Consider the following 21,219-nt stretch of genomic DNA (forward strand, 5'->3'; position numbering starts at 1 on the left):
ACAGTTCTACTATACAAGAAGACACAACACGAACATACCACAGTATCCCACATTGTCATTCGCAAGAGATACTGAATACATACTGTACATCTTACATTTTTTCGATATAAAACAAACGGTGGAGGAAATCACTGTCACTAAAAATCATAATTGTCAAACAGCAATATTTCGGACAAGATTACTAAATTGTACACGAGGTCGTTGGAAAGGTCGATTTTATCACAAAAACAAACTCATGTCCACTCCAATAAGAGGGTTTCAAGATCTCGAAACCGCCGTATTGTTTCTTCGTCGTCATTTCAGAATGTCTTTGGGATATTGTTGTTTTAGTTGGTGTTGCTAAGAAAAACAAATATGTGTCATATAGGAGATAACTTTACAACAAAGAAAACCAAGGAACCCCTCTTTTTTATGTTATTGATTTTAATGCTGCATCATTTTAGTAACATTCAAAACACATGTATACAGTCAACGTTTGTCAAAGTAAATTTTGTAAAAAGAGCTGACATGAAAAACAACTGAACATAAATGAAAGCTTTTTATAATTTACCTTTTAAAATGAACTTTGACTTTTCAATATACACGTAGATATTAATTGAGACAAAAGTAGTGTTGACGAATAATATTAAAATATATAGATATGATTAACATGAACACCACCAAAAATCAGCCTAATCCAAATGAACAGAAAATATGTTGTGCAAGTCAAAAGGGAGATAAAAAGTATTTATGAAATAAAATTACGATGGTTCATTATTTATATTAACATCAACATGATTAGAATAACACTGAGACAGACTTCGACTCGTTAACGTTAAAACATGTACGGGACACTAATGAACATGTGTTTAACATTAAAAAATAGATAAAACGTAAAACCATAAAATTAAACATTACTAAACTAACAAAAAATCAACAATATGAACACAAATTGAGAGACAAATTCGTTCATAGCTTTAACTTTAATCTCAAGACTGAAGTAGTTGTCATGACCCTGTTTTAAATAGAAACGTATAGTTAATACAATTATTTTAAAAAGTTACCAAATAAAAATGTACCTATTTATCAAAAATCGCGAAACCCGCCGGGTTTATAAGACATGTGATATGTAAGTAATGATATTATTAGTGAGTACAAAACAAAATAGACTTCGTCACATCTGTTTAGAATAACTAATCTTAGTTTTACAGAACCAGCTCGTGTTTGGAAACTTCTGATCCAAAGCCAACAAATCAATGTTATGAAGTCACCACGTTATATCCATGTGACAATTGGCTCGGGTTTGGGGCATTCTCTCGATATCCTCTGTTCCACGCCAAACATCAAGACGCAGCAATGTTATATATGGGCAAGTACTGACAGTAAAACGAAACAGCTGTGTACTAGAGTACTTTGTAAAATAGCCAAATTTAATAATTTAAAAAACAAATGCCCCCCCACCCCACCCCGAAAAAACCCGGTCTTCGTCCGTAGCTTTTGTATAGTGTCAAGCATGCATTGGTTCTGCTCCAATTGAATTGCATCAATCCCACTAACTTACATAGAAAGAAGTGCTACAGTGAGTAGCCATTATTATGCGTAGAATGGTTATCGATTGAGAACATTTTGCACTTTTCTTTTTCGATCAGGGATACAGCATATTACTGAAGATAGAAAATATGGCACATATATTTCATTTCAAGACGGTACCTTTGTCGACGTCCCTATATTGAGACATTTGGTAAAACTACAATGTTTTTCTTAATCCACAATATCGCGTTCTTAGTCCTCAAATTTAATAAGGCATCAGTTTAAAAGTTTTATTTCGCGTTAGGCGACAGATATGGCCTTAATTGTACTGCGTGTTATATCCTTTCAGTCGATCTCTGTCTCAACACTACAACAGCGATAGCATACCGCGACATCGTTTAAACAGCATGTAAAGCAACATGTAGTTGTTATCAAATGTCTTACAACTTTGTACCAAGGCACCAAGTGCGAACAGAATCAGGACGTTGTACCACGATTCTGTAAATGGATAGTGATACACACTACGCTTTACTACGACACTGTATCAGGAGGTTGAACTGGCGAAACATCCAGTTTTTCCGATTAAACCATCAATTATTTCACACGTCCGTTACTAGCTCCTAATTTCTGTTCCATCTTATCCGGAAGTAGACATCTTTGGTTAGCATGTGGTAAATACAGGCAGCTGACTTAGATTGGTGCCACTCTGGCTTAATAGGGATGTTAGTTTGGAGAGTCACCGCCATGTAATTGTTAACTTCCGTCAGCACTTGTAATAGGTCTACCTGGAAGTCACATTTGTGGAGCCTATATACCGCCATATACATACAATGTGGCAGCCACCCACCAATACCACTATCACACCAGGCTAGTCGCTCTGTAAATAGGAAATAACAAAATCAGCAACTAGAATCAATAAAATGCACAACAAAACCATACGAGATGATTCAACCAAATCAAAACCAAACGATGAAAGTAGACGTAGAAAATCGGAATTCGTTCAGTATTAAAATAACTTCAATATATATATATCAATTTGTTTCTAAAGAAACAGATAGCATTTCAATTCAAATGGAAAGACCGAATATAGGTCATAATAATGGTTTGATAGTTCAACGGAAGATAACTCTTGTTAAAATTTCCACTAGATCTATAATATAATTATATGTAACATTTCCAAACGCAGTTGGCATTTTTCAGTGCATAACTGCCATCCGCTATTTTAAGGTTATTATCGTTGTAACGTCACCATATTGTACTGGAAATCAAATACAAATATATATAAGCATTAAACTGCTTTCAGGAGACAATTATAGAAGGACGAGTATCAATTGGACAACGGAGAATTTTTAAAATAACACGTCATGTTGAATTTGCTGTTCTCCAGTAGACACTCGTCCTTCCAAAATTGACAATCAAAACTAATTATGCAGTTTAAAGGTCAAAAACCTTCTCCAAACGGCTTTTATGTTTAAAAAAAGAAGACGAGATCGATTATTTTGTAGAGTAACAAAAGTTATTAGCTAACCGTTATTACTACACCCATCATCTTCTGACCAATTTAATTGAAATAAATTAAATGTTTATTTTCATAACGCGGGTCGTCTTACGTTTCCCGTCGTCGTCCTAATTACCGCACGTTAGTTGACTATCACTGCTCTAGACGGAAAACAGCCAAATAAATATTCATTGTTCCCACAGATTACGGAGAGGATCTTGCATTTATTTGGTGTTGTAACCTCATCTTAGGCCACCATATACATTTTCATCTGTTATTGTTGTTTTTAAGAAACTTCATTTTTGTTTCGGAAAGGTAGTGGGGCTTTAATGTTTAACACAACGGTTACTAACCTGGAGCTGAAGAGAACATAACGAGACAATGTTTATAGCACGGCACTGAACAATAGTCACCATCCTTCATCCAATGCTTCAGCTGGAGAGCTAAGTTCCGATCTCGTAATATCTGTTCCTGTAACTCTTGTACCTCCTTTTGATAGCGAAGGCATGCTTCTTGGTAACGTCTTCGTTCCTCCTCGTCGATTTGGTTCACTTCGTCGTCTATAAAAGGTATATCGCCTGGCGCATACCTCCTGGCTGGATTGTCATCACTCATGCCTTTGGTATCGGGTTTGGAAGTTACATCATATTCCTCACCTGTGATCTGAAGGTTATCTACTTTTTCTCGAACTTTCTCTTCCTCTGACACTGATTCTGTAGACGGAAGACTTTTGGGACTACCGCCGTCCTTTTGCGATCCATCCCGATGTCTGCTCGAGGAGTTGTGTGTGTTCTTAGATCCCTGATGTTGTGACGTGTGAGGTACCCCTTCCCCCGTTCCTTTCACGGGATGTTGAATGTCATAGGCGATGATATCTACATTGACGCCTTGGTCCGCCATTTCGGCCTCGACAACATCAAACCGTCCTCGACAGGCCTGAAATAGTTACATACAATAGTACTGTTACGTCCGTAATGGAACACAGGGACCTGGCACGAACCAATAGTATACATATATATATATGATACTATAATATATACATGTATACTATTGGTAAAAAAATTTCGTGTCAGGTCCCTGTGTAATGGAATCATTACAACTTAAAGTATCAAGTTGTGCTTTTCTGAAAGTGATCTCATATCATGACATTTGTGCACAACTTGTAATTAGTTTCCAAACGTAATCACAGAGTAGATAGATAGAACGTACATCGATTCAGTAATCGCAGATTCCAGATGGATGGAGACCTATGTTGACATACGACATATAATATAGGAAAGTGTTGGCGTTAATTCGAACGTTTAGTCAAAAAAAATGCACTAGCTTGTATAAAGTTAATACTGAATTATAGTTACTTGATTTCTTAAAAAATGGATAATTACTTACCTGTACAAAGAAAAGTTTTGGTTTTCCCCTCATAGCTGGACAGTTGTCGTCGTTGAATGTGCTGACAATGTCGTCCGTTAATATCGTGCCGTCGAACGTGTGAAGCGCGTGCTGCCGAAGATTGTAGTAGTCTGGGACAGGTATTTCCTCACCATGGGTACTGATTAGGCACGCAAAACAGTCACTGTCCACCTCAAGCTTCGACCGGATGTCTGAAAATACATAGCACGGTCTAATGACGTGTTTCTGGAAGTCGTGTCACATTAAGTAGTAGTGTACTTTCTAAGTGGTGGAAACAGGTTCATACTCACTAATCAATGAGAGATTTTGGTGTTTTATTCAACATAAAAATACCATCATTTTTAGAATTACAATACCTACAATATATAGGTTTTAATACGTTCAGTTCTACAGCGCAGTGAAATGAGTACATACTGTCAGACCGTGATACCAAATTGTGGTCTTCATTTCACATTTGTTCAGTGTTATTATTAATTGTAAAGCGATTTCTGCAATATGTTTCCATCAAAACATACATATGGCATAAAAAGCAAGATTTGTATAGTACAATGGTCAGTGTTGTAACCAATGTTTACAGGGCACCATACATGTTTGTTACCATTACTACCTTACATGTTGATGATTGTGAGATGCAGTTTTTAATTGACAATTGTCCTTCGATAGAAATCCAGACCTTAAGTTTGTTCCTGCTTAAGTACGCTGATGATATGGTGATCTTCTCAGAAACACCAGAAGGCTTACAAGATATTTGAATTCATTAGCAAGGTACACTAAAATGTGGAATTTAACAGTCAATACAGATAAAACAAAGGTTATTGTTTTCAGAAAAGGTGGAATTATGAGAAATAATGAAAATTGGACACATAATGGATGCCATTTGAATATTGTCAATGAATTTAATTACCTGGGAATGTTACTAAATTTTGATGGAAAGTTTAGAAGAAGAAGAAGAAGAAGAAATAGCAGATCAAGGAAGAAAAGCATTACTTGCAGTTATGAATGTATGTTGTAAAAATTGTTTTACTGAACACACTCAGTTACCAGTTTTTAATACTAATGCCGATAGTATTTTCAGTTACGGCTCAGAAATATGGGGTTTTCATAAAGCATCAGACGTTGAAAAGATACACACTATGTTTTGTAAACGTTTACTTGGCGTAAGTAAACATACTTGTATACTTTGGTTTACTTAGAATTTGGTAGATATCCTTTAATGCTCTTCAGAAAATAAAGGAAACTCAAAATTGCGTTTTGAAATCATGTTATCAAGAATTGTTAGACCACAATGATGTATGGGTGAATAAATATCAAAAATGAATTGTATAGAATAGGTTTAGGTTATCTTTGGCAAACAGATAACATAGATAGCAACTCTTATTGTATAATCAAGCAAAGGTTAATGGATATATATAAACACGATTGTCTTGAACAGATAAGAACATTTTCAAAAAGATAATTTTACCCGTGTCTTGACCACGATTTTGGTCTACAATACTATTTAAGAAAACCAATTTTAAAAGATCTTCTTAAAGAAATTTCCAAAATAAGAATCTCCGCGCACCATCTTAATGTAGAAAAGTGTCGTTACCAAAATGTACAGCAACAGTTAGGAATATGTACTTTGTGTAATTTAAATGACGTTAAAGATGAATTTCATTTCGTTTTGAAATGTCCATGTTACTCTGATATCCGTAAAAAAATCATGAAAAACTATTGTTTCAAAAAACAAAGTATGTATAAACTAATACAACTTTTTAATGTAACAGATGTGAAAGAATTACAGAAGCAAAATACCTTAAAGCTGCGAGCGCAAAAAGATCTTCATTAATCAATTAGTTATACTCTTCGGGATGTACTACTGTCTATCTGTTTATATTATAAGATACATTGTATACCATTTAAATGACATGTATTAATGTTTTTTTAATGTAACTGGTGAGTCAGCAGACTCAAAGTGAATACAACTTGTCTGTCCATTTCAATATTATTTTCGATTCTTAATTCATCAGACCTTTTGGGTTTCAATAAATTATTAAGGGAAAAATAAGATGTCAAAATGATCACACAGTTACAGCACACATGACTATAATCAATATACATATATAATACATCAACCATAATCACCTACTGCAAGGGATACAACTCCGTAAAGTTAACCACAACCTACCGATTAGCTTCTTACCTATCAACGAGTCCATGAGAGCTTTGGTGGTCTTGTTTTTCAAAACAATCACTTCAAAATCGAGAACTTTAAATAACAGATTCAAATTTTCAATGTCGTGCTCAGCGTCGGGACGGTTGCCTTTAATATTTGCAAATTCTGTGTTAACAATTAGGACAGCAACCCCGCGCCGAAAGTGGTTACAATCGTACGCATCCTTGGGTACAGTCACTGGGCCTCTCCATTCCCACACTTCCGGTGAATCATTACAAGCCTCGTTTGGCTGAATGTCAATATCACTGTCACTTCCGGTACTATCTTCGGAGACAAACCCGGCTTCAGCCTCCTCTAACCTCGGACATTCCTCTATAAGTGGTACATCAGTCGATTTGATTGGTTTCGGTTTATTTCCATGCTTTATCCTACAATAACATAAACAAGAGGCCCAAGGGCCTTAACGGTCATCTGACTTCCTTGGCAAAAGTAACATAGGAAATTTATTAGATCAGGGTTGGAATCACGTGACTCAAAATGATAGTTTCGAGGAAAGATGGCGAAAATCCTGCCACTTCAGGTATATCTTCCGGGAACATTACAATTTATAGCCTAAAACCACCTGTGTATTAGTACTTATTTAACTGTGTACTCTCGTGTAGGAAATCATAGTAGTTTTGGAGAACATTCTTCAGAAAGATCATGCGATCGGCAATTTGAGCTTTGATATGCTTCACGGACACAGGAAAGTTTACTTACGCATCAGCATTTCCTCCACTTTTTCACATAATTTCACATATATTACTCGATATGCTGTTAAGATATATTATTTCATTCCCAAACAGTGTAGTTATACATCATTGTGGTGCAAATTAAATCTAAACGATGCATAAATGTGGTTCTGAAAAGATTCACAGACAAAATTGGTATTAGGTATATTTCACAAATTATTGAAGTCTATGATGATGATATTGCAGCTTGTAACTAAGTAACTTACCGCTTCACTAGTTTTTTCACCCGTGATGTAAGACGGCTTTTAAATCCGTCAGCCATCGTCTCTAAATTTAAGGATGAAAACAGTAACTTATTATTTGTTTTATACACACATTGTATAGACATACATAACTTATATAGCTAGTTTCGTATATATATACGTAAACTTTATTCTTAATAAAATTACGTGGAAACATTGATGTGGTGCATGTTTAAACCAATATCGATTTTTTTCATCATTATCATTACTCTTCGATATTTCAGAATTTACATGTTCTTTTGGAGAATGCACCAAAAATAGAGACTAAATTAATTTAATAAGGTCAACTAATAGCCATTACCGCCCATTTCACTCGGGACTTTTACATCATTTCGTTTCGGGTCCTGGTCGTTTTGGGCATGCTTTTTTTACCATCCTACTTAACAATTTTCACGCGAGTCTTGGTGTAGTTTTACAAGCGATTCATGGTGTCAATTTACACGCGAGTCTTGGGTGTCGATTTACACGAGAGTCTTTGTGTCGGTTTACACGCGAGTCTTGGGTGTCGATTTACACGAGAGTCTTTGTGTCGGTTTACACGCGAGTCTTGGTGTCGTTTTTTCAAGTGAGTCTTGGTGTCGTTTTACACGCGAGTCTTGGTGTCGATTTACATGCGAGTCTTGCAATCTCACCCAAAGTTAATTTCGGTCCCCAGATGTGAAATTGTGGAACACGAATTGCTGGGGACCGCAATGCACCCGGGGAGAGATTGGCGAGTCTTGGTGTAGACTGGTTCCCGCCTCAGTTACCTCCCTTGCATACGCTTCACTGAGTGAGCGGAGCGAAGCCTGGCGGAGAGTAGAGAACTAAGGGAAGGGAACCAGTCTAGCCTTGGTGTCGATTTACACGTGACTCTTGTTGTCGATTTACACGCGACTCTTGATGTCCATTAACAAGCAAGGCTTGGTGTCCATTTACACGCGACTCTTGGTGTCCATTTACACGCGACTCTTAGTGTCGATTTACAAGCGAGTCTTGGTGTCCATTTAAACGCGACTCTTGGTGTCCATTTACAAGCGAGTCTTGGTGTCCATTAACACGCGAGTCTTGGTGTCCATTAACATGAGAGTCTTGGTGTCCATTTACATGAGAGTCTTGGTGTCCATTTACACGCGAGTCCTGGTGTCCATTTACATGAGAGTCTTGGTGTACATTTAAATGAGAGCCTTGGTGTCCATTTACACGCGAGCCTTGGTGTCCATTTACACAAGAGTCTTGGTGTCAATTTACATGAGAGTCTCGGTGTCCTTTTACATGAGAGTCTCGGTGTCCATTAACATTAGAGTCTTGTGTCCATTTACACGCGAGTCTTGGTGTCCATTTACATGAGAGTCTCGGTGTCCATTTACATGAGAGTCTTGGTGTCCTTTTACACACAGGGACCTGGCACGAAAAATTTTAACCAATAGATATATATATATATTATAGTATCAAGGGTATGAACTCAGCGGTCGAGAAAAACGGACCTATTTTTTTAAAACTGTGATTATTTTAATAAATGGGTTTTATACAACATTGACGGATATCTTACCTTAAACAGAAATAATTTATCTTTTCATTGAGTGCTTAATGAACAAAATTGACCAAGTATTGACGAAGTTATGGCTCGATGAATCGGGAAATTTACGAAAAATATGCTAGGTAGACATTTCCCTGTCCGGTCGAAATGTCGTCTCGGCTCTAATGGGTACCTCAAAAACCAAGCCAAAATCACAAAATCTACGCTTGTGGTGGTAAACAGTGTTCATCCGTTATCTCCTTTGGAGGCGTCATGACCCGTACTTTGTAGGAACTCCATTTAAAAATCGTGTAGCTCACTTACTTTAACCGTCAGCGCCATGTTCATTTTTCTCTCGGAATGCTTCTCGACTTTACATATCGTGACTTCATTATGCAAATTATGTAATGTTGTGCTTCTGTGTAAACTCGAGAAGCGTTCCGAAGAACAAATTAACATGGCGGTGACGGTTAAAGTATGTGAGCTACACGATGTTTAAATGGAGTTTCTACAAAGTACGGGTCATAACACTTCCGAAAGAGATTGTGGATGAACACAGTTATGGGTACTGTTTACCACCACAAGCTTAGATTTTGTGATTTTGGCTTGGTTTTTGAGGTGCCCATTAGAGCCGAGACGACATTTCGAGACCGGACAGGGAAATGTCTACCTGGCATATTTTTCGTAAATTTCCCGATTCATCAAGCCATAACTTCTTCAATACTTGGCCAATTTTGTTCATCAAGCATTCAATGGAAAGATAAATTATTTCTCTTTAAGGTAAGATATCCGTCAATGTTGTATAGAACCCATTTATTAAAATAATCACGGTTTTAAAAAAAAATAGGTCCGTTTTTCTCGACCGCCGAGTTCATACCCTTGATACTATAATATATATATATGTATACTGTTAGTTTAAAAAAATCGTGCCAGGCCCCTGTGCTTTTACATGAGAGTCTTGGTGTCCATTTATATGAGAGTCTTGGGTCTATGTGCCCATTTACACGCGAGTCTTGGTGTCCATTTACACGAGAATCTTGGTGTCCATTTACATGAGAGTCTTGGTGTCCATTTACATGAGAGTCTTGGGTCTATGTGCCCATTTACACGCGAGTCTTGGTGTCCATTTACACGAGAGTCTTGGTGTCCATTTACATGAGAGTCTTGGTGTCCATTTACATGAGAGTCTTGGGTCTATGTGTCCATTTACACGCGAGTCTTGGTGTCCATTTACATGAGAGTCTTGGTGTCCATTTACATGAGAGTCTTGGTGTCCATTTACATGAGAGTCTTGGTGTCCATTTACACGCGAGTCTTGGTGTCCATTTACATGAGAGTCTTGGTATCGATTTGCTTGCGAGTCTTGGTGTCCATTTACACGCGAGTCATGGTGTCTATTTACATGAGAGTCGTTGTATCGATTTGCATGCGAGTCTTGGTTTCTATTTACATGAGAGTCTTGGTGTCGATTTACACGCGAGTCTTGTTGTCCATTTACATGAGATTTGCATGCGAGTCTTGGTGTCTATTTACAAGCGAGTCTTGGTGTCTATTTACACGCGACTCTTGATGTCCATTAACAAGCGAGTCTTGGTGTCCATTAACATGAGAGTCTTGGTGTCCATTTACATGAGAGTCTTGGTGTCGATTAACATGAGAGTCTTGGTGTCCATTTACACGCGAGTCTTGGTGTCCATTTACATGAGAGTCTTGGTGTCCATTTACATGAGAGTCTTGGGTCTATGTGTCCATTTACACGCGAGCCTTGGTGTCCATTTACACAAGAGTCTTGGTGTCAATTTACATGAGAGTCTCGGTGTCCTTTTACATGAGAGTCTCGGTGTCCATTAACATTAGAGTCTTGTGTCCATTTACACGCGAGTCTTGGTGTCCATTTACATGAGAGTCTCGGTGTCCATTTACATGAGAGTCTTGGTGTCCTTTTACACACAGGGACCTGGCACGAAAAATTTTAACCAATAGATATATATATATTATAGTATCAAGGGTATGAACTCAGCGGTCGAGAAAAACGGACCTATTTTTTTAAAACTGTGATTATTTTAATAAATGGGTTTTATACAACATTGACGGATATCTTACCTTAAACAGAAATAATTTATCTTTTCATTGAGTGCTTAATGAACAAAATTGACCAAGTATTGACGAAGTTATGGCTTGATGAATCGGGAAATTTACGAAAAATATGCTAGGTAGACATTTCCCTGTCCGGTCGAAATGTCGTCTCGGCTCTAATGGGTACCTCAAAAACCAAGCCAAAATCACAAAATCTACGCTTGTGGTGGTAAACAGTGTTCATCCGTTATCTCCTTTGGAGGCGTCATGACCCGTACTTTGTAGGAACTCCATTTAAACATCGTGTAGCTCTCTTACTTTAACCGTCAGCGCCATGTTCATTTTTCTCTCGGAATGCTTCTCGACTTTACATATCGTGACTTCATTATGCAAATTATGTAATGTTGTGCTTATGTGTAAACTCGAGAAGCGTTCCGAAGAACAAATGAACATGGCGGTGACGGTTAAAGTAAGTGAGCTACACGATGTTTAAATGGAGTTTCTACAAAGTACGGGTCATGACACTTCCAAAAGAGATTGTGGATGAACACAGTTATGGGTACTGTTTACCACCACAAGCGTAGATTTTGTGATTTTGGCTTGGTTTTTGAGGTGCCCATTAGAGCCGAGACGACATTTCGACCGGACAGGGAAATGTCTACCTGGCATATTTTTCGTAAATTTCCCGATTCATCAAGCCATAACTTCTTCAATACTTGGCCAATTTTGTTCATCAAGCATTCAATGGAAAGATAAATTATTTCTCTTTAAGGTAAGATATCCGTCAATGTTGTATAGAACCCATTTATTAAAATAATCACGGTTTTAAAAAAATAGGTCCGTTTTTCTCGACCGCCGAGTTCATACCCTTGATACTATAATATATATATATGTATACTGTTAGTTTAAAAAAATCGTGCCAGGCCCCTGTGCTTTTACATGAGAGTCTTGGTGTCCATTTATATGAGAGTCTTGGGTCTATGTGCCCATTTACACGCGAGTCTTGGTGTCCATTTACACGAGAATCTTGGTGTCCATTTACATGAGAGTCTTGGTGTCCATTTACATGAGAGTCTTGGGTCTATGTGTCCATTTACACGCGAGTCTTGGTGTCCATTTACACGAGAGTCTTGGTGTCCATTTACATGAGAGTCTTGGTGTCCATTTACATGAGAGTCTTGGGTCTATGTGTCCATTTACACGCGAGTCTTGGTGTCCATTTACATGAGAGTCTCGGTGTCCATTTACATGAGAGTCTTGGTGTCCATTTACATGAGAGCCTTAGTGTCCATTTACACGCGAGTCTTGTTGTCCATTTACATGAGAGTCTTGGTATCGATTTGCTTGCGAGTCTTGGTGTCCATTTACACGCGAGTCATGGTGTCTATTTACATGAGAGTCGTTGTATCGATTTGCATGCGAGTCTTGGTTTCTATTTACATGAGAGTCTTGGTGTCGATTTACACGCGAGTCTTGTTGTCCATTTACATGAGATTTGCATGCGAGTCTTGGTGTCTATTTACAAGCGAGTCTTGGTGTCTATTTACACGCGACTCTTGGTGTCCATTTCTTGCGAGTCTTGGTGTCCATTTACACGGCATCATTTATCTAATATTTTGAAATAACTTCATCATGATAGATTCTAACATATTAGTGATAAAGTATACATGTACATGGAAACAATGCCATATATGCAAATGTCGGTATTGTTTCGAGGGTCCAGAAAAAAAGACGAAAGGGTCGGCGGGGGGGGGGGGGGGGTTGCTAAATATTACCTTCGCCAGTTATTTAAACAAAATTACATGGCTGCAAATAGATGTAACCCTCCAAAAGGGTGCTAGTTAGCCAAATCTATAAACGTGTTGGCAACGTTTGACATCTGTGGTCATTCCGTGTAAAGTCACAGGATTTTGACTCTTATATGTGTAATACGGGGTCCAGTATTATAAATACTAAGTATACAGGTGTCCGAGGGAGTCAAAAGCCTGTGATGTAATATATACAATACACAAATGTTTATTTATTTGTTTATGCTATATTATTGTTGTTAGACGAATTGTATAGTTCGTTATCTGTATAACTAATACGTATACAGGTCAGTAATGTTATCTTCCTGGATATCCTAGATAATTACCTGGAATGTGTCCTATATTTATATAAACATTTGTTGTCACATGTTAGCAATTCACGGGGAAATGTCTTAAAACGAGTGATATTTTTCATATCGCCGCTTTACCTATGCTGTGTAACTATATAGACAGGCGGGTGTGAAAATTCCATACCCTTTGTTTCACCAACAATGTGGACTACGAGCTCGCCCAAGAAGACTTAATAATGTACATTGACGAAGTCTACCGAAATCACGATTAAGTTTCCACAATTCCATATATGACTTATTTTTGGAATTACAAACACTGGCTAAACTGGCGGTACACTTACACCTTCATGTACATAGTCACATGTTCCATACTTCAATAAAGGACGTGTGACCTAGTCATGTGGGGATTATCTTCGTACGAGATTGAGATATTTTATTTAGACAGAATATATAATAAGGTCCCTAAAGCTTTATCTATAGTGTATAGCCGGTGTATAGATAGGTTATGTTATAGACGTGCTTGGTTCGTTTGTTAAATTTTTAGAAATATATTAAAATATTCTACTTATGTAGCCATATGTTCACTTATTGACGGGTATATTATTGATTTACCGCGCAGTGAAATACATATTTGTATTGTCAACGAACATAACACAACTTGATCATAATACTTAGTCCCTTGGTGCGTACAAATATTAGCTACATCAAATATAGAAAGAATCCTAATTAGAATTTACGTGGATAAAGTTTAAAAGATTTGTGTAGATACCGCAGTAAACAAGTGTATCTATATATATTTCCAAGGTGTTACAGTTATAATGTTCAAGTGAGTCGTCAGACAACCTGCTTTTCTTCATGTATTATTAACACATTGACAAGGAACAATACAACCAGCGTCATGTAACTATTACCTTACTTACCAGGGATGTCAGACATGGCTTCCTCTGTATCCACAGACCTCTCCTTCGTCTCTTCCCCGGGGGAGGGGACGGTCTCACTGCGAAGGGGTTTCTCCTCGTTAGTAGCCGCCATGTTTAATTAGTATAATTTCGCCAGTATAAATTGAGCGGAAGTATTTACTCTTTGCCTTGACCCAATGAGGACAGACGATCCTTATCCAAATACAGTATTAACTATACAATGGCCTTAGTAGAGATGTCACCGGCTCAATTACACACCGTTCTCCATGTGTATGGACACTCTACTATCTAGTACACTGGTCGGAAATTCCCAATACATCATAACGAAATTACTCGGAAATCCACCCCGTCCACGATATCCATTGAGTTCGGAAATTTCCGATAATAGAACCATGTGCAATGATCCGGTGTGTTTAATCAAGCTTTTAAGTAGACTATACACACTTACTAATGTTGTAGGGTATGTAATACCGTTTGGTCACGTGGTTTCACTTTTGTATAAACGGAAAAATTTGTCTGCCGCTCGATTTTGTCACATAAAAAACTACACTTGATTACAAAAGATTACTATTTTTAAACATTTCTTTGATATAAGCAGCCTTTCAAAAAATTTTCAAATCTACCAGTACTAATAATCGTAGGCGCTTTGTATGGTTTTTATCTCTATTCACTAACACAGTTGGTGTTTGACAAAGGGGTATATGAGTAATAGTACAGAAATGTATGTATATATTCAGTACCGTGTGATGTTATTTCAACTTGAAACATGGATAACATTGTCATATACCATGTATATCTTTTATAATCATTTTGAAAATGTCACAAATGTACAGGATGAACAGAGGCAATATCAGGAGGTCACAACAGGGTATAGTGCTCTACCCATATAAAATAGTTTCTATATAAACTCTATTGACAAAAATGCCAATAATGAACTCTTCCGTTGAGCGGCCAAAGAACAGTTAAAATGTGTTGTTGGACCGATGTGACGTCACACCTACATTTCGTAATGTCAAATATTTCAAGTCATTGGGGTATAACAAAACAGCTATCGACTTGGTTTTCGGGCAACAGAGGAGTTGTTGGGCCCTCACACAAACTGTTGTCCTCGGCTTCGGGTAAAAGTTTGTCTTCGGGTCCAACAAATCACCTGTTGCCCTCGCCCTCAGTCAACAACCGTATACTGTTCAAAACTGATTTTGCATGAGATTAATTTTCGTGTATCTCGCGGATTATTAGAAATCGTGAATCATGGAATCAATTAAATCCCCGGGTGGGGGGAACTCTTTGGACACGAAAACGCGAAAACTAGCCACCACGAAAATAGTTGGTTTACAGTAAAACATATGTATCATAATATGAAAATAATAATGGTAATTTCTATTACTTATCTATAAATTAATGTTAATTCATATAACGCGGTTCGTCTTATGTTTCCCGACGTCGTCCTAATTACAGCACAGTAGACAAGTTGACTATCACTACAGCACGCGAGAGAACAAACCAATAAAAGAACATTTATATTTCAATGGTTGTTCGGAGGTTGATATATCCACAGACGTCTGCTTCTGGTTTGATAAAACCCCTACTGTATGAACAAGGTGAGACACTCCGATACTTCAACTGTGGAACGGAATTGGAACTCTTCAATAGAGCAGTTGCACAAAGCAATCTGATTAATTTAATTAACCTATCAGATTAACTGCTTGCTTGAAAGATCTACTTCCGTTCCATAGTTGATGCATCGTCCGCTACTTGGATACTTGGTGTCCTGTTTTATATTAAAAACCCGTAACTTCGTGACAAAAACCTGGCATACATTGCAAAAAGAGGATTCTTAATTAAGGTACGTTGATTAAACGAGCGGACACTCAATATTTTTGTCAAATTTGGTTTAATTTCAAAGTAAATTGGAGCGTACCCTCAACTTCCGGTTCATGGAGTATATTACCTTGTTCATATAGTAGGGGTAGGATATTTTATTTTTCCAAAACCAGATGCAGACGCCTGTGATATATCGTGCAAAGTGTCGTCATTAAACCGACGGGATAAGTTGGATACCAGTGGGAGCTACAATATGATCGGATGAATAAAGATGGCAACGTTTCAATGTGTCCGGTTTTCGGTCAATCAAATTGCAGCTTTAGCTCAAAAGTACTGCTGTCGCATCCCATTTAATTTTCAGTAATTGTACTTTTCCCGTATCTTACTTTTGGCCCACTGTGAGAAAGGCTCTGGGTTTTGTCCTCTGACTGAGACACGCCATAGCCTCCTGCTTTAGCGCTCAGCATAAAAGGAGTGGGACGACTGGATTGCCCGATGTCATTGTGAACGGGAGAGTGTGCTTCCTCTGTGTCTCTGGCGGTATGTGTCACTGAAATAGCACTATAAAGAGGCACAACAAGAACATACCATAGTCCCCCAAAACTCGCAACTTTACACACGCAACATGCCGCATGCACGGGCTACCGTCCTTAAATGACCCTGGATATTAATAGCACGTTAATCAATCTATCAACCATCAAATCTAATCTGGTACGTGGTATTGTAAATAAGTACTTTGTCTTTTAGATTTTTCTTCCTGGTTAATTGTATGGGTAACGATAATGTTATCGATAACTATTGATTTGGTATCTTTCCCTGTACTAATGACGCTGTAGTTCCAGCCCGCGCTCACATGGTTAAATGTTATCTATTGAATTTCATCATACAAGTCTTGGTTCAGACACGTGACCGAGAGTATTCCTTACGCCTACGTACACGAATACCGTTGTGTAAATATATAAACCGAATCACATCAAACTCTTAAACCAACACGTTTTACCCTGAAAGAACCGAAAGCCAACACAGGAATGTACATACTAGTATATAATCGTAGATGACGTGAAGAAAGGCACGTGGGAGTTAGTCATTGGCTATTGATTACACTTGTGTCTTAACTTTGTCCCGGAAATGAACGTAGAAACTACAGAGAACACCTATTTGTTTCTGCTATAGAAAGGACAAGAACTGACAACCTGGAATCAACATCCTTACACTTAACTTGATCACATTCGATCTACACACCGCGTTCTGTTTCCGATTTTATAACACACACAAAAAGGAATTCATGGAAACAAGAGCATATTTATTCGACGACATTCCCTTATTCGAGTCCCTATTACCGGGGTTGTACATGTATATGTGCTGTGGATTGTCTAACATGTGGCGATCCGATCCGATCCACGATTCAGGGTTGACGATTCACAGATCGGACCACGAATCACCAGTTAGATACAAGCAAAAGATTCAATTGCAGTAAAACTGTTTTTATTGATAAATCAATAATGGTCATATATATTGATAAATGCTTGATTGATAATAAAACCAATTTTAGCAGTTTTACATTCCTTATCATTAAGCAATAGAGTTACAGGTGAAGTACAGTAGGATTCAGTCACAGGGACCTGGCACGAAAAAAATTAACCAATAGTATACATATATATATTATAGTACTATAATATATATATATGTATACTGTTAGTTAAAAAAAATCGTGCCAGGTCCCTGTGGATTCAGTCACTGTAACTGTAAAAAAATCAAATCATTTGAATTTTGAAATAACGTCATCTCAAAAATACTACTGCACATCAATTACGGCATGAATCAAAGTCAAACCATCTGTGAACAGGTACACTGTATATACATTATCATGGTAAGTCATAAATCACCATATCAAAACATTTCATTGTTACTTTTATTTTAGTCAAATACAGAAAAACATTGAAATTAAGAAAAAAAAAAATCTTTAAGAGTAGTTACAATTTACTTTGGTTCTAGGCCTATAGTTTTTATTTCTAATCAGGTGATTTATGATTTTGACTCATAATTAGCCTACCTTTCGTTTTTGACATGGGGTTCACATCTACAGTACTCAGTTGCCTAATATAATATATTCGTATTTTTACATATTTCCGACCCGTAATGAAAACGAAATCGATAATAATCTTTTACATCTCTAGAAGTCAATAATTATGTTTTATCATTATTATTTCATGAAGAATTCACAACATTGCATCGAGCGTGGGTACGAAAATAACATGTTGCTAGCTTTACTTCACGCAGCTCATGTGTACTTCCGTCTACTTCAAAGTGAAAACATCGATGATATCAGACTTTAGTGTATACAATCCTTCACATTTTTGAGCTATGACAGCATTAAAGAAGGTACTTTTTTTTGCTTTTGAAAAGATCGCGATCCACAAATATCAGGAGTAACGAATATTCGTATCCGATCTTTCTCAATAATTCGTGAATACTCGAGTACTCGGATACTCGTTACAGCCCTAGGGGTTTTGTACATGTATATGTGCCGTGAGGATGTATTTACACCCATATACATTTGTAAAATGGCGTCCAACAAAATAAAACAATCCCTTCTGCAATATACAAACGACTTTTTTGCCCTGCAGGTAGGGCGTTAGAATTGTACCTGCTGCCCCTATTGCATGATCGTAAAAGGCGAGTAAATTTAGGATCTTATTTTTTCCCTTCTTCCTAACTTACTTTATCTTTCCTAATGCCTCCCTTGGCACCGCCTCACTTTTGGCCTTGAGCTGAGCATTCGCCCCTGTGAGGAAGGCTCTGGGTTCTGTCCCCTGGCCATGACACACCAAAGTCTATAAAAGTGGTAGTTTCTGCTCCTGCTTAGCGCTCAGCATACAGGGAGTGGGACGACTGGTTCGCCCGTTGTCAGTATAATGTGACCGGGTGGGGTGTGTTGACTTGCTTGGTGTCTTTGGCGGTATGCTTCAGTGATATAGCACCATAAAAAGGGCAACAGTTCCACTATTCAAGAAGACACAACATGAATATACCGCAGTCTCCCAAAACACGCACCTCGCACAACATACACGCAACACACCGCATACATGGGTGGCCGTCCTTACAGGACCATTGCTGTTAATAGGACGATAATTAATCAAACAAGGACATAGTCATTCAGATCCCCCTCCAATGGAGATATCAAAGCTGAAGTAAGTTTGATTGTGGAGACTTATGTGTATGAAAAAAAACAGGAAAAAGGAAGTTGAGCTAAAGAAAGATGGAGTATAATTCAAGTAGAGCGGGGCTTCAATTGTTGAATCAGGTATACAGCCTTGACATTTATATTAGACTATATACACAAAGATGGGGGGAGTTTTGCAAAGTAACATTTACCATTTACCATGATATTTTCAGCAATGTTTCCATGGTAACGGAAAAAGTGCAAAAAATGAAAACCTAAAAATAGCAAAATGTACAACTAGACCATAAAAAATTAAGAATGTGTCTATGAAGTTTCGTGGAAATATCTCTGCTGGTTTTAGAGTTATGCTCCGGAAATGAACCTGTTACAAAAATATGATATTTTCAGCAATGTTTCTATGGTTACAGAAAAAAGTACAAAAAGTGAAAACCTAAAAATAGCAAAAGGCACTACTAGACCATAAGAACAATGTGTCTATGAAGTTTCATGGAAATATCTCTGCTGGTTTTAGAGTTGTGCTCCGGAAACGATTCTTACACAAAAATCTGCCATTTTCAGCAATGTTTCCATGGTTACAGAAAAAAGTACAAAAAGTGAAAACCTTAAAATAGCAAAAGGCACTACTAGACCATAAAAAAATTAAGAATGTGTCTATGAAGTTTCGTGGAAATATCTCTGCTGGTTTTAGAGTTTATGCTCCGGAAATGAACCTGTTACAAAAATATGATATTTTCAGCAATGTTTCTATGGTTACAGAAAAAAGTACAAAAAGTGAAAACCTAAAAATAGCAAAAGGCACTACTAGACCATAAGAACAATGTGTCTATGAAGTTTCATGGAAATATCTCTGCTGGTTTTAGAGTTGTGCTCCGGAAACGATTCTTACACAAAAATCTGCCATTTTCAGCAATGTTTCCATGGTTACAGAAAAAAGTACAAAAAGTGAAAACCTTAAAATAGCAAAAGGCACTACTAGACCATAAGACTAATGTGCCTATGGAGTTCCGTGCATATATCTCAACCGGTTTTCCAGTTATGCTGCGGAAACGAACCTGGTACAAAAATATGATATTTTCAGCAATACTTCCATAGTTACGGAAAAAGTGCAAAAAATGAAAACCTAAAAATAGCAAAAGGCACTACTAGACCATAAGACCAATGTGTGTATGAAGTTTCATGGAAATATCTCTACTGGTTTTAGAGTTATGCCCCGGAAACGAACCTGGTACAAAAATATGATATTTTTTCAGCAATGTTTCCATGGTTACGGAAAAAAATGCAAAAAAAGAAAACCTTAAAATAGCAAAAGGCACTACTAGACCATAAGACCAATGTGTGTATGAAGTTTCGTGGAAATATCTCTACTGGTTTTAGAGTTATGCCCCGGAAACCATTCGTACGGACGGACGGACGGAACCCATTTGTATATCCCCCGCCAACTTCGTTGGGCGGGGGATAACAAAAGAATTCATACAATAGGGGTGCTGAAAATTATAAAGATTCCATGTAAGACTTTAAAGCCGAGATGGCCATCAAATTTTTTAGACCGATCGGGATGATAACATGACTTCATTAAGATCGTCTCGATATTCAACTGATGGCAGTTGAGAAGTTGAAATTAGAAAAGGTAACAGACGCCATACAACAGATGACGATGATGGCGATACAAAACACAATAGTTAGAGAAGAAACGCTAATGGTTAGGTAAACACTCCGATACTAGACCCATGAAAGTGACGATAGGCGGCCGACGAAAACTAACAGTAGTTAGAGAAGAAATGCCCATGGTAACTATGTAATCACTCCGATACTAAACCCGTGAAAGTGACGATAGGCGGCCGACGAAAACTAACAGTAGTTAGAGAAGAAATGCCCATGGAGAGGTAATCACTCCAATACTAGTCCCCGAGGGGGCCGCGGTGGCCGAGTGGTTAAGATGTCCCGACATATTACCACAAGCCCTCAACCTCTGGGATGCGGGTTCGAATCCCATGTGGGGCAGTTGCCAGGTACTGAC

At 37.7% G+C, this 21,219-nt stretch overlaps 1 protein-coding gene across 2 annotated transcripts; it reads right to left on the reverse strand.

Moving 5' to 3' along the window:
- Window positions 1–418: 418 nt before the first annotated feature.
- Window positions 419–14,749, reverse strand: LOC138318172 (uncharacterized). 2 transcript variants are annotated; one of them, XM_069260329.1, is made up of 6 exons: window positions 14,195–14,749; window positions 7,567–7,627; window positions 6,597–6,997; window positions 4,394–4,605; window positions 3,361–3,943; window positions 419–2,386 (listed from the first exon to the last, which is right to left on the reverse strand). In XM_069260329.1, exons 1-6 carry the CDS (start codon window positions 14,304–14,306, stop codon window positions 2,130–2,132), a joined length of 1,626 nt encoding a protein of 541 aa, XP_069116430.1. In that variant the 5' UTR covers window positions 14,307–14,749; the 3' UTR covers window positions 419–2,129. The 2 variants fall into 2 exon arrangements, with proteins under 2 accessions (XP_069116430.1, XP_069116431.1); XM_069260330.1 differs by having other exon boundaries at window positions 14,186–14,749.
- Window positions 14,750–21,219: the final 6,470 nt, after the last annotated feature.

The sequence above is a fragment of the Argopecten irradians genome, chromosome 3, assembly GCF_041381155.1.
Source record: "Argopecten irradians isolate NY chromosome 3, Ai_NY, whole genome shotgun sequence".
Lineage (NCBI taxonomy): Eukaryota > Metazoa > Mollusca > Bivalvia > Pectinida > Pectinidae > Argopecten > Argopecten irradians.

Bases quoted from the DNA above. Each gene is read 5' to 3' on its own strand.
- LOC138318172 (XM_069260329.1), bottom strand. From the start codon at position 14,306: ATGGCGGCTACTAACGAGGAGAAACCCCTTCGCAGTGAGACCGTCCCC. The intron at 7,628-14,194 runs GTAAGTAAGGTA...CCTTAAATTTAG, and splicing joins AGCCATGTCTGACATCCCTG to AGACGATGGCTGACGGATTT. The intron at 6,998-7,566 runs GTAAGTTACTTA...ATGTTATTGTAG, and splicing joins GTGAAAAAACTAGTGAAGCG to GATAAAGCATGGAAATAAAC.